Here is a 14,363-nt window from a genome sequence, read left to right as displayed (position 1 = left end):
ACATACAGAAAACCGAGCAGCTCAGTGTTTATATGGGTCTCTCTCAAACACTGTGATTGATTAGTTCAATCATTAGTTAATTAGATCGATGTTCAAGCAGGATTACATGTCAAAGTGATAGCGGTGTAGTTGGGACGACGTATGAAATAGACCCGGAAATGGTTTCCGGAACATTTTGGGAACATTAGGTTTTGATTATAAAAACTAAAGCCTAATAATAACCATTAGGTATCGTTCTGTATAATTTATTTCATTTATTTGTATTAGTTTTTCAAAAGAAAAGCTACCTGCAACATTCTTGGAACATACGATTATGCTCATTAAAAAATAAAACCTTAAAAGAACATTCCTACAATGTTAGGAATGGGCTAAAAAAAACTAAACAAATGGGAACTATATGCTAACAAAAAGGGAATGTTCAGTGTTTGCTGGGAATACACAAAAAAATAAACTCATGAATATAATGTATAATAAATAATTTATTATGTTAGAGTCTCAGATTCCTACTTCTGCTTAAAATGCACAAATGTTATATTCTTAACATGAAACTATGTACTTGTGATTGGCTAAAATAAGTAGCAAAATGTAATAAATCATATTAATATGCTTTGACTAAAAATACCCTTATAGTGTATTATTGAAAACTTTTCTTTTTTCTACTTTCCCCATAATGAAAAATGTAGTCCTTCATACATTTTGGTTTAAAATGCTTATTTTTTGTATGCATCATTTCCACTGCAAACATCTTTGCTCACCTTTCCTTGTTTTATTGTATATCACAGAAGAGGAGGCATTAATACTGGTCACTGAAAACATATAGGTGTTTAAAACCCTGCAAAAATAAAAACCTTGAAGATGAAAAGGTGAGCCGTAATATAACAATTCCTCACTTCTCAGTAAGAGGGGATATTTTTATGCGTTGGCTCTTTCTTTCCATTTCTCCCATGGACGACTCCAAGCAGCCTGGCTCAATAACAAATAACAAGAAAGAGTGATGATTGAAGACAATTTTCTTGTGCCAGTTTGTTTTTGGCCAAAATTCAAGCTCATCTTATCTCAGGAACACATTTTTTCAGGTCTGCTGAGAAACGGAATGTTAAATGGTCTGTTTCTTTTCCGGTTTGTGTCACCTCAATGGTGTGTTAATCCTTTCCCAAGAACTACACAGATCTGATTCGTGGTCGGAGTTGACTGTTCATCTCATTGAGAACTACATCATCAGTTGTTTCCTCCGACATGATCAGATTATCGGCAATTGGTGAGCCTGTAACGTAAAGTTAAAGAACTAAAAAAACATTCTTATATAGAATGCATTTTGATGGCCAGTTTTGGGGTTTGAACTAAGACATTTTAAAGCTGAAGTGTGTAACTGTTTTGATGTTAAAATACTTTCTCCTATTTGTTTGTCTGACCAACAGCAGATTGGGGGATTATTCGGGAAAGTTTCTTTGAGATCAATGTGTATTTTTGCAATTCTGTTTAGTGGCACAGGATATACACACTTCAGGTTTATATGGTGAGAAGTGACAGGAATGAGTGGAACTGACCGATGCCATTGGATGGAATTGATTCATCGCTGCTCACTGAACTTCGTTGTGCACTTTCTCTCCCTAAATTAGAAGAGTTTGTCGTAAGAATTGAAGTCTTCTTAGTGTTGTTTTGTGTAGCTGTCCGACTCCACTCTACAGACATATGTATGAGAGGTGTTTGCTTAGATTGTGACATTTAAAACACATGCATAGAAATAATACAAAATTAACAGTAACATGAAGCTAGTTTTTGGTTTGGTTAATGATGGAATACATTTTGAGATACCTGAATTTTCAGCCAATCGTAACCTGCCACAGCAGAGGTACATTCTCCACTGTTTACGGACATTCTCCTTCAGAGCACAGTGGAACAGAAAAATAAAAAAGCCTGAGAGAATGAAAGAAATTTAAAAAGAGATGACTGAAAGATGATGCTGACTCTAACATTTGATGACCCATGTCATGTTCTGTCTATGAATGTTGAACACCATTTGTGTGCTTCCTCAGAACAAACCCATGACCTTGATGATGCTAGGCCCAGGCTCTACCTGTTGAGCTACTCTATGCAACCCTATCCCATAATTACACTTCTAAATGTAATTAGGAAACACAGTATTACATAGTACACCAATACATAGTGCTGTTTTTGAAAATGTTCTCACCCTGTAGGGAATTGAAGATGGAAAACAGGTACATGAAGGCCAAGTTGACAGGTCCCCAGGCAAAAAGGCAAAGCCCCAGGTAAGACCCAGCAGGAAAGTGAGTCCCGCAATGCTACGTAGTTCATGTAATCCACTACGATACTGGTTATTGTGGGGGTTCTGCCGCTTGATCCGTCTCAAATGGACCATCACCACCACAAACATGGCCACGTTTAACATAAATATAATACAGAAGTAAGCCACGACGGCCACGTAGAATGCAATGTCATTTTTGAGCCAACAGCTGGAAGAGAGAAATGTAAAAACATTAGAAATAATGTAATAAAAATGCGTGATATAGGTGTCATATATAAACAGATTTTGCTGTTATAAGTGAACAGAAGGAAACTTATATTTGTCTCAAAGAAAGAGTATGGATACTGGTATTTTTCTTCAAGAATTTACACAGTATTTTTAATTATGCAGATCTTTTCAGATTTGCAAATAAGTGTAAAGAAAACCTAGAAACACTGCAATTTGGAAAATTTTAGAAATATGTATTAAACCTCCTAAGACCCCACATGTGTGGACATTACATTTTGTCTTCGCTGTTGGCTATGCATAATTTACTTAAACCAACTGATCTCAGTTCAGCAGAATCTACGCTGTCATTAAAGAGTTAAACATTTAAGGCATACAGTCATGTGACAAAACAACATAGCACCAATCTAAGCTGAGTTTGTCCAGGAGAAACGGCAACAAAACTAGATTTGGTAAGAAACTTCACTAAGTTTTTACATTAAAACCTGTTTGAGTCAAAAGAATAGTCTCTAATTTCATCCAATATACCATTTAAAACATTTCACAGATTTATTGCAAAACGTCACGCTGTTAAACACAATGACCATGTACGTGGACTATTCTCTGTGCATCCAAAAGCTGGAAAATGTTGCCTTCAGAGGCTTTATATGGAGTTAGGAAGAAAATAAAGTGAATTTCAAACTTTTCTGAGACCAGTGCAGACAGAGAGCACACTGGAAATTAAGTCATTCCTTAATTAGCGAGCAAGGGAGCATCCTATAAATATCTTATAGAGCCAAGTGCACTATGCACAGGAATTCACTCCTCTCATCCGGTCAAACGTTCAGTTTCAGGCTGCAATGATGTTTGGACAATGGTAATCAGTACATAGATTCAGAATTTTTCATACCAAATGGTATTTTTACGTGGCTGGCAGTGATTGAATGATGCTGGCCATTACTTTGATTGAGAATTAGTTATGCTAATTTCTGATATAATGTCTGAAACGTTTAAAAAACGTGAATAACCAACACTCCTGGAAACAAACAAATTGATAAAAGAAGTTTAATTGATATAGACTTTCTATAGCTTGGTATTATTTAAAATGTCACAACGTAGTCCCACTGTAAACATATTGTATGTGGACATACATTTTTAGGAAAACAATTTGGTCTATAAAATAATATTTTTTGCATGTTCCTTAAGGGCTACTACAGTAGTTACAAATCAAAAAAGGGAATGGAAAATGCACACAGCAGTCACATTTGATTCATAGGAGGTTAAATATATATTTGTTTGATTTGTAATGATTATATATATTGTATATTGCAAAGACCCTTTGCATTCTGACATGTATGTTTAAATTGCCACTATAAAAAAACAGTAATGTCATAATAATAATAAAAAACTACAACTTGTGTAGAAAGTGAAAGCAGAATTAGAAATCCCAAGCAATTGTTTGAAACTGAATCAGTCTAACCAAAGTAAATCAAAGCAAATTTCACTTTCAAAATTATCCACTTACTCTCAGACAAATTCATACGTTAAATACTTACAAATCATCTGTAGTTCCATCCGAATATTTCCCATAACTTAAAAGGCCATAGTTGTCCTTGTTTACAGCAATCACAATAATGACAACAATCAAAGGGACTCCTGCAACAAACCAACACATCAAAGAATTAAATCAACCATCATTACCACTACAACCACTTTAACCACAAATCACACAGACTCATTTTTTAGCTGAACTCACCCCAGCCTGTGAGGGAGAACTTAAGCATGTATCTGGACATGTAGTTGTTGAAGACCTTGACGATGGATAGGTACATATGCAGAGATTCTAGCCCCATCCAGGTGAAGGAGACCAACAGGAAGTAGTGCAGGAAGAAAGCTGTTGAAATGCAGAGGCCTACAGCGTTTGGGTAAAGTGCCAACCACGAGTCCAAAAGGAAAACCAGGTTCAACAAGAGCAGGCCAAAGCACAAATGGATCAATATCTTGGAGGGGATGTCACGTCGGATTTTACTGAGGTTAGACAGTGAGAAGAACTAGGTTAATGAATGTGAAGGAAACTAAATATTAAAGCTAAATGTGCCATTTTAAAGTTAAATTACATTGTCCAGTCTCAGAAATCAACTGCTTTATTCTCCTGAGACCCCGCTTCCACATGCGTGGACATTACGTTTTGACTTCGATATAGGCTATTCATAATTTTCTTTAATTTATTCTGACTGATCTCAGTTCAGGAGACCCTATCCAAAAGCTTGAAAATGTTGCTTTCAGAGGCTCTATACGGAGTTAGGATAAAAATAAGGTGCATTTCAAACGGTTCTGAGACCAATGCAGGCAGACAGCACACTGGAGGTAAGTCTTTCCCTAATTAGGGAGCAAAGGAGCATCCTAAATCTTTCCTATGCAGCATTCACCCCTAACATCCAGTCAAAAGTTCAGTTTCAGGCTGCAGATGATGTTTGCACAACTCAACATATAATCAGTACATAGATACAGAATTTATTGTGCAAATGTATATTTTAACTTGGTTGGTAGTGATTGGATGATGCTGGCCATTATTTTGAATCAGAATTATTTATGCTATTTTCTTATGTAATGTCTGTAATGTCTCAAACATGAATAACCAACTCTCCTGGAAAAATAATAAACAATCTGATAAAAATTAGGCTTTATAAACACTGAAAAGATCTTCATGATTTCTCAGTACATTGAGAAGGATGTAACTCACTCGAATGCAAGGTAAGTGAGCAGAGTAACTGAGAGAAAGATGGCAGAGACCCCACATCCGATGAAAGTGATGAAGGTAAGGATGGTGGCCTGTAAACGGTCAGTTACCCCTTGCCGGCTTACATCCTTTAAAAAAAAACAAAAAACGTTTCAGTCCATTTCAATAAATGTGTGTAACGTTAATAGCAGCTAAATTTAACAATCCACTGGTGTTTTTGTATGACTATGGTTTTTGTATAAAATTTGTTGTAAAATGTCATGTACATTGGCATGCTTACCAAAAGCACTGCAAAGCTGGTCAGATGATTACAGCTGCAAACAGTCTCGTTCTGAGTGCTGGTGTTCTTGACAAAACATCCACTTGAACTCCAGCCTCCTAAACCATCTAAAATTGCCACAACACATCACGATTACACCACTTCTTTCACATAAAAAATAAAAAAAATCACACAGAAAACACATTTTGGTAGTTTTAATAAAAAGTTTCTAGACAATATCTGAGGTGTGTAGACTAACCATTTATGCCAAAGTCCCAGAATACACAGGAAGCTACACCTTTACCCTGTGGGAGAGGAAGTATAAAAGACAAATCAGCAGGTTTAGCTGGAAATGACACCTAGTAACAAGTATGTGAATACACACACATACCACAACTGGCTGTTTATTCTTCAAAATAAACTCCACATTCTCCCTCAGGTTTGAAATTGACAGGTTTGCCACGCTAGAGCCCAAAATGTGGCTGTTTAGAGTCTGTTGGGTCAACGCTTGGTCCTTCAGAGAGTTGCAAATCAAATAATTAATTCATAAATTAAAGCATACATGCCATGTCAAGTTTGGTATCAACTTCATCTCTAATAATGAATTCCATCGATTGAGTTTTACCTGAAAAAAAGTGCTTTTCTGAAAAAAAGTGAACTGGACTCTGGAGGCAATTTTTTGTTCTTCTGGAGAGAGATTTTCTGTCAGTGAGGCAGGCAGTGTTATTTTGCCCAGTGGAGAAGAGCTTTCCACTGCCCTGATTTCTGTTTGAAATTCTTTAGTCACCTGCATAACCAGAAACACAAAAGCAAGGTCTTTTTTATTATTATTTTATATAATATTATACAAAAGCAATAATTAAAGAAAAAACTGAATTTTTTAATGTATTCATTTTACTAATTAGTAGTACATCAACAGAGTAGATCAACAGAATAAAACATAAATAAAGATAATAAAAACAGACTAAAAATCACATAACTTTGGACAACCAGGGCCAGATTAATTATAAAATTTAAAAAATACTACAGAATGCCAGATTGATAGTACAAGATGTTTGACTGCAGCCTTTCTTCTACAGACATGGACTGAATTTTGAGGTCTGCCACTTCATTACAAATAGCCAAAAGTAATACATACTCAATAGTTCCAAAAACATTTAAAATGATAATGTATAGCACAAGACAAAAGTCACTACCTCTGGTTTTAAGGGATTTGCCATTGAAAATGATGTTGTCCCAAAGTTGGTCCCATCGACTTTGGTCACAGCCAAAGAGAGTGATTCAAATGCAATGCTTTCGGTCTGATTCTGAATCAACAGTTTTAGACCTAGACTATCCACAGCTTTGATCAAACTAAAAAGCAACAACCCCAACAAAAATAGCATGAAATTCTCAATATTTTAACCAATTGCTACTCTACAATTTTTAGGTTATGAATACTTATGTTTTGATAATACACACCGGTTGGAGGAGTTAGCCAGAGAATCACTAGAGAAGTTTAGTATGTTGTTGATGACTGACAGCACTATTGTGCCCAGATCCTTACTAATGTTGGGTGCAGAGAGCAGATTCTCAAGCTGGCTGACCAACTTATTCACCTCGGATGAGTTTAGATTTTTTGCATCCTTTGTTTGATTTAGAAGATCCGTTGCCACCGAGCCAGGGGTTTTAGTTGTAGCGATTACTAAAACATAAGAAAATAAATGAGCTATTACTTTAAAAATAACATGTGAACATGTCTTCCTATATAGACATTAAATTACATTTGTATGAAAAAGTAAATGCTGCATCTATGCCGCTAGATGTTGAAAATAAACACATTTTACTAAGTATAACTTTAAAGAAGAAACTGTAATATCTTTAAACTATCTCTAAACTATTTATGTGTACAATTTGAAGAAGTTTTTTTTCAATATCTCAAGCCTTATTGAAGAATCACCCTTATATATTGTTAATTTTGAAAAACAAGCAAACTCATAGGTCAGACCTGAAGTTATTGCTGTAGTGATGGCAGATGTGGCTGGCACAGTAGGTCTTGCAGTAGTTCCCAATGTATTCCCTCTACTGGTCGTTTGAGTTATTTGAGGGACAATTGGAGATGCTGCAGTGGAATTGTAACTGCTCTGAGGAGAGCCTGGATGCATATCTGGTACAGCTGTTGTAGGAGCAGCACTATTATTGGTGACAATGCTGGTAATGGTTGTGTTGTGTTGAATGTTGATTGGATTGATTGTTGTGGTTGTATTCATTGTTGTATTATCAGTGGAAGCTTTTTCTAATGTGGTATTTAACTGTGTTGTGTTAAGGAGACTAACTGTTGTGATGTGCCCACTGGTAATATTTTCTGTTGCTGGGAAGGTTGTTGTGTGTATCTGCATTGTGTTTGTAGTGTTAAATTGTGTTGTATCTATTACAGGGTTTGCGGTTGTATTTAATTCGGATGTACTGTTGGATGTCTCTGTTATGTTTATAATATTATTGGTATCAGACTTGTTGTGAGTGGTTAAATTCACTGGCGTTTCCATTGTGTTGAACAGAGTCGTGTTCATTGGAAAATCTGCTGCATTGTTTTGTGTTGTGTTAAAGAGAGGGGATGTTACATTGGGATGCATTAAATCAGGAATATCCGTTGATGTATTTAAAGCTTTGAAATTAGGTGTATACATAGTGGTATTGACTGTTGTTGTGAGTTCAGTGGTAGTAGTTTCAGCACCTGAGGTCTCCAATGTAGAACTATTCAGAAGTTGTGTAGAGTTGTATGTAATCAATGTCGTAATGAACTCTGTTGTATTCTCAAGAGGTTGTGTTGTGTTTGATTCTTTTAAATTAATTGCTAAAGCTGTTGTGTTGGCTTGTATGGTATTGTCTGAGGGTGCCATAGTATAAAAGGTTGTGTTGAATGGAATTGCTTCTTTACTGAGATCTGTTATATTCTGAAAAGTTTGTGTAGTGTTTGATTCTGTTACGTTTATGGTTGATACCGTTGTGTTGGCTTGTGTTGTTCTCGTTGAGAGAGCCACAATGTTATTTTTAATCGCTGTTGTACTCAATTCTGCTGTATTCTGAAGAGTTTGTGTAGAATATTCTGTTGTGTTAAGTAATGATAACTGTGTACTATTTTGTATTGAAGTTGTTGTATTGAGGTAAGTGAATGCTGCATCTTTTGATATTGTTGTGTTTTCTGGTCCAGTTGAGTTTATCTGAGTTGTGAATATGGATAATAGAGGTGTGACGGTAGTATTGAATGGTGTGACGGTTGTATGATGTAGTGCGACAGTTGTGTTGAGTGCCGTAAAGGGTGAACTTTCAGTTGTAACTGTGGTATTAAATGGTCTATCTGGCATACTTATTGAATTGAGCAGAGACATGGATGGTGTTATAGTTGTATTGAGTGATATGGTTGTTGTATTGACAAGTGGGGTTGTTATATTGAGTGTTAAGACTGTTGTATTTAACAATGCATCTGCTGTATTGAATGTTGTGACAGTAGGATTGAGTGGTGTAACAGTTGTATTGACCAGCGGAATTGTTATGATGGGTGGTGTAACTGTTGTATTTAACATTGTGTCTGTTGCATTGAGTGTTGTGACAGTTGGATCAAGTTGTGTATGGTTTGTAGTGCTTGTTTGTGTGACTGTACTGTTAATGGACATGAAGCTAATATTGGATATTGAGACTGTTGTATTGAGTGGTGTTTTTGAAGTGTTTTGCAGTCTGCCTGTAGTGCTGGTTTGGTTGCTCAGCATCCAGTCTGTAGTAAATGATGGAGAAGTAATGTTTGGGTATGTAGCACTGTTCTCTGTGCTGTGAGGGACTGGTGGAGTTGTGTAGGATTCAGAAGGTGAGACGGCACAGCTCTCATTTAAAAGAACAGCAAAAGTGTGCCCCTGTTCACTGTCAAACACAGAGTGGGATTGTATTATTTTTTTATTTATTGACTGATGAAAACACCTTGATCTCATGAAAATTACTTGACAGTGGCAACATTTTTGCAAAATAATATTATGTGGTTCATTCCACGATGCATATCGCTGCATTTTCAAGGTGAAAGGACCACTAAGGGGCCCTAAAAGTGAGTTTAATGTTCACCCAGAAAGTTTAGGTTTTTAAGGTTAATGCTCTATGGGGTTTTAAATGAATAAACCCAACCTCGCTAACCTATACTTTTAACAGAAACCTAACAAATAGTGTTATAAAAAGCGAAATATTTGTTTTCTATTTTAAAATGAACAAAACTGACGTCCCTTCCTTAAAGGCTACATCTAAACCACACTAATAGTGTGATAAAAGCAAATGCGAGGTGAATAAAAACAGACATACCTAACACCTAAGCCTAACCAATGTTATAAAAGCAATTGTGAGAAGATGCAATAAAAATGCAATAGCTGAAGCAGCTATGTAATTCTGTGGCGCTTCTATGACATTTCAGGTTAACTGTCATGCTTTGCTGGTCTCGAACGATAGTTTTCTAGGTCCAACGCTCTATCAGTTGCACCACCACACAAGTTAGTCATGCATGAGTAAGCTTGTATATGTAGTTGGTTATGTAATTTTTTAAAGATGCTAACAGGCTTTTGTGTAAAAGTGAATAAAACTCACTACTGTTGTGTCGTCACTAGTTTTTGTTTTTACAGAAAACTGCAGCAATACGTAGAACAAGGTATGTAAAAGTGATTTTTCAATCATGTAGTTATAGTTACATTTTACCATGAGACCAGATTTCAATATGAATTTAATTTGAATTTTCAGAATTAGAAACAAACAGATATGTAAAAAACACATTCCCTGTAGTTTTGTATTGTTCTAACAACATAAACCTAATATAAAATCATATTTGCAACACAGTTTGATTTGATTAGGGCCAGTGTGAACACAGCCTATAAGACACACATATGTCAGCTGTAAATGTGAAGCATACTCTACATGGTATATCTGGACTGAATAAACCACTTACCATGTCAACTGGTCTGTGATAGAGTTAATTTGGCTGGCACTACGGTCTACAAAGGCCCAAGTAAATGTTGAGTTAAAAAGAATGGTCTCCGAATCAGTGGACAAACGACATATAGCTATACAGTAGACAGACAGAAAAAAATATTGTATTATTACTTTTACACCAAAGAGAACATATATGTAATGGACATGGATAAGCTGTAAATGTAGAATATGTACATAGGTACATACAGTTCAAAACTCACCTATTCTAGTGAGAGGTCCATCAAAACTGACACTGGTACTGTCCTTCCAAAGACCTGCCATAACAGTACTAACAGTACACACATCTAGCTGTTTTGACATCTGCAGAGCTAACATACAGGTGTACAGCCTGGGGAATGATAGATTGGTTAGTCTTACACACGTGTGTGTGCATAAATACATAAACAAATGTCTAAGTGCACATTACCTTTTTTCTTCACCATAACATTCCAAGTGCATTCCCTGCAGAAAATGAAACAGTCTTTCAAAGCAGACACAGAAAACATAAGAATTCACCTGCTTTTAACTATAAACAAGATTAGTGACCTTAAGATGGAAAATAATAGATTAATGGATGTTTACCTGATAAAACTGGGATACTTCAGAAAAAGTATTACACAGAGACCTATGGGAATAGAAAATTACAGAATATAGAGAAAAGGTTTATTATAAATTAAATAAATGCACTATCATTTCTATAAACTTTGTTTTTTAGATCATTGAATATCACGTTATGGAATGTATTAGAAATAGAATGAGCAGATTTAGTTTGTGTACTTTCTAATTTAATTGTATTTCAATCATTGTTTTAAATAAAATAAATTATATATATATATATATATATATATATATATATATATATATATACACACACACTGGCAGCCAAAAGGAATAATGTACAGATTTTGCTGTTTTAGAAGGAAATTGGTACTTTAATTCACCAAAGTGGCATTCAACTGATCACAAAGTACAGTCAGGACATTACTGATGTAAAAAAACAGCACCATAACAATTTGAAAAAAAGGCAATTTGATCAAATCATCTCGGTTACTTTCGTAACCTCCGTTCCCTGATGGAGGGAACGAAACGTTGTGTCGATGTAGTGACACTAGCGGTCTCTCTTGAGAGCCTCGGTTACCTCTTATCTTTGAGAACAGGCCAATGAGAATTGACGAACAGAATTTGCATGCCTCTCCCCCAGACATACGGGTATAAAAGGAGGGAGGCGTGCGTCTGTTCAGACAGGTTATATGCTGAGGAGCCGAGAGTAAGGTCCCGGCCCTTTCAGCGGCCAGTACAGTGTTGTGGCAAGAGGGATACAACGTCTCATTCCCCCATCAGGGAACGTAGGTTACGATCCCCTTCTGTCACTCACTGTGTCGATGTAGTGATACTAGGGGTCCCTATCTAAAAACGGCACAATACTGAACTGTGTTACATGGACAGCTGATGCAGGTGCAATCAAACTGCTGCGTGCAAAATAGCAGGTGCATCAGACTGCACGTAACCTTCCCCATGCCCCAAAAGATGTCATATAGTTCCCCATATCCCTGAGAGGGGGGAAACGACGTAACCAGCATGGGAGCAGGCCACGCCAGCCGCGGCCTTTTCTCTCTCTATGATTTCTCTCCATAGAGTGTTAGATGCGGGTTAGTGGCTGGGGCCATCTAACACTATAACACGCATTGGGGAAGGTGTTCTTTTCCTATCCTATTGTTTCAGGGGGAAAAGACCACGCAGAGACCACATCCTGCCCAGAAGGGGAGGTTAACATGTGGCAAAGTACGTCACATGGGCTTACCAGTCACAAATGGAAGTGGAGTGGTGGTAGGTCCTGCCTCGACTGGGAGGAGCTCTACAAACACAACGACCGGTTGGCAGAGGGAACTCTGCCCAAGGGAGACATGGGCCTGCCAACAGGGGGACCATACAGTGGAAAATACATCACAGGAGATTATTGGAATAATCAGAACCTGTGGAGAACCTGTTCTGGTACACACAAGTCAGTGCCTGCGGTGTGTCTGGCTGTGAACTTCCTCCACTGAATTCGGAGCCAGAGGTCTAGGGAGGAAGAACACACAGGGTCCGTGACTTGTGGACTTGACTGGGGGAGTAGAGCGCACGTCTTCACATCAGGGGAGGGGAAAGGTGCTATGTGCAAGTGACACATCCAGCCAGCTGTTCCGTATTACCGAATTCTACATGTTCGGACCTGTCAAAACACGGGACGAGACCGGCTCAACCCGGAGATTGTAAAATCTCACAAAGGTATTGGGTGTTGCCCAGTCCGCCGCTCTGCAGATGTCTGCTAGAGAGGTGCCATTGGCCAGTGCCCATGAGGATGCCACACTCCTTGTAGATTGTGCTCGAACCTGCAAGTGGGCGGCCACGGCCTGGGTCTGGTAGGCCAACACAAAGGCGTCCACGATCCAGTGGGTAAGCCTCTGTTTGAGACAGCGTTCCCTTTCCGCTGTCCACCAAAGCAGACAAAGAGCTGCTCAGAGTGTCTAAAGCTCTGCGTGCGATCCAAATATGTGCTCTAAGCATGCACCGGACACAGCAACACTAAGGCTGGGTCTGCCTCCTCCCGGGGCTGCACTTGCAGGTTCACTACCTGATCCCTGAAAGGGGTCGTAGGAACCTTGGGCACGTAGCCCGGTCGGGGTCTCAGGATGACGTGAGAGTCTGCCACACTAAACTCCAGGCAAGTGTTGCTGTTGCAGGTCCCCTTGCAGGTCCCCAACCCTTGTAATGGAAGTGAGCGCAACCAGGAGGGCTGTCTTAAAGGAGAGGGCCTTCAGTTCATCTGACTCAAATGGGGAGATTTATATACGCTACTGTCGCTGTGTTGATCAACATGTGCTTGCCGCAGACCAGCAACTATAGGCAGTTGGTGTGCCAACCCAGCCAGCGGCTGCATGCCTGTTGCACACGGTGTCCCAGCTCGATTGGGAGGCATCTGTAATAACTGTGACACGTCTGAACACTTTCTGTAGGGGGACAACTGCCTGTAGAAAACAGAGGTCTGTCCAAGGGCTGAATAAGTGACGGCAGGAAGGGGTGAGGGTCACGCGGTATGTGCTGTGGCGCCACGGCCATCTCGGGACTCAAGTCTGAAGCCAGTGCTGAAGCGGTTTCAAATGCATCAACCTGAGCAGCGCAACCGTCGCTGAGGATACTATATACCCCAGGAGCCTCTGAAATAGTTTCAGAGGAAACGCTGTGCCTGGTCTGAACATACTCAGGCAGTTTAGCACCGACTTCGGGTGCTTGCTTGTGAGGCGTGCTGTCATTGAGACCGAGTCTAACTGCATGCCACACGCCCAGAGAATCCACAGTCACTTCCAGGACAGCGGCGCATGTGGCAGGGCATCCAGACCATCACCAACTACAGGACAACATCAGTTGCCTGTGACAAAAATGCCTCCCTTCCCGATGCGCTGAATGACTTCTCCGCTCGGTTTGAAGTGCAGAACGACGTGGTGGCGAGGAAGACCACCCCTCCTCCCAACGACCAGGTGCTCTGTCTTACCACGGCTGATGTGAGGAAAACTCTACGTAGAGTCAACCCACGGAAGACTGCTGGACCAAACAACATTTCTGGCAGAGTGCTCAGAGGATGTGCAGACCAGCTGGCAGATGTTTTACCGATATCTTCAACATCTCTCTGAGCAGCGCCGTCATTCCAACGTGCTTCAAGGCCACCACCATCGTCCCCATGCCAAAGAAGTCTTCAGTGTCCTGCCTCAACGACTATCGTCCAGTCGCACTCAAACCCATCATCATGAAGTGCTTCGAGAGGCTTGTCATGAGGCACATTAAGACCCAGCTGCCCCCCACACTAGACCCACTGCAGTTTGCATATCGTCCAAACCGTTCAACAGATGATGCCATCGCCACCACCCTCCATCTGGCCC

General features: G+C 39.1%; 1 protein-coding gene across 1 annotated transcript in view; it reads right to left on the bottom strand.

Annotated features, from left to right (window-relative positions):
* Positions 1-12: 12 nt before the first annotated feature.
* The window catches only part of adgrg2a (adhesion G protein-coupled receptor G2a), a 40,756-nt gene continuing 26,405 nt past the window's right edge, over positions 13-14,363 (bottom strand). Inside the window, 19 exon segments of the mRNA XM_052114026.1 lie at positions 13-1,264; positions 1,548-1,682; positions 1,816-1,917; positions 2,192-2,257; positions 2,260-2,474; positions 4,027-4,126; positions 4,227-4,498; positions 5,214-5,338; positions 5,491-5,597; positions 5,729-5,774; positions 5,861-5,983; positions 6,095-6,256; positions 6,666-6,822; positions 6,931-7,153; positions 7,457-9,363; positions 10,424-10,538; positions 10,668-10,795; positions 10,874-10,908; positions 11,029-11,071. Of these exon segments, the coding sequence (XP_051969986.1) occupies positions 1,161-1,264; positions 1,548-1,682; positions 1,816-1,917; positions 2,192-2,257; positions 2,260-2,474; positions 4,027-4,126; positions 4,227-4,498; positions 5,214-5,338; positions 5,491-5,597; positions 5,729-5,774; positions 5,861-5,983; positions 6,095-6,256; positions 6,666-6,822; positions 6,931-7,153; positions 7,457-9,363; positions 10,424-10,538; positions 10,668-10,795; positions 10,874-10,908; positions 11,029-11,071 (4,165 nt within the window). The 3' untranslated portion in view covers positions 13-1,160.

Source organism: Xyrauchen texanus, chromosome 41 (assembly GCF_025860055.1).
Source record: "Xyrauchen texanus isolate HMW12.3.18 chromosome 41, RBS_HiC_50CHRs, whole genome shotgun sequence".
In the NCBI taxonomy this organism is placed as follows: Eukaryota; Metazoa; Chordata; class Actinopteri; order Cypriniformes; family Catostomidae; genus Xyrauchen; species Xyrauchen texanus.
This window is presented reverse-complemented; position numbering and strand designations above follow the sequence as displayed.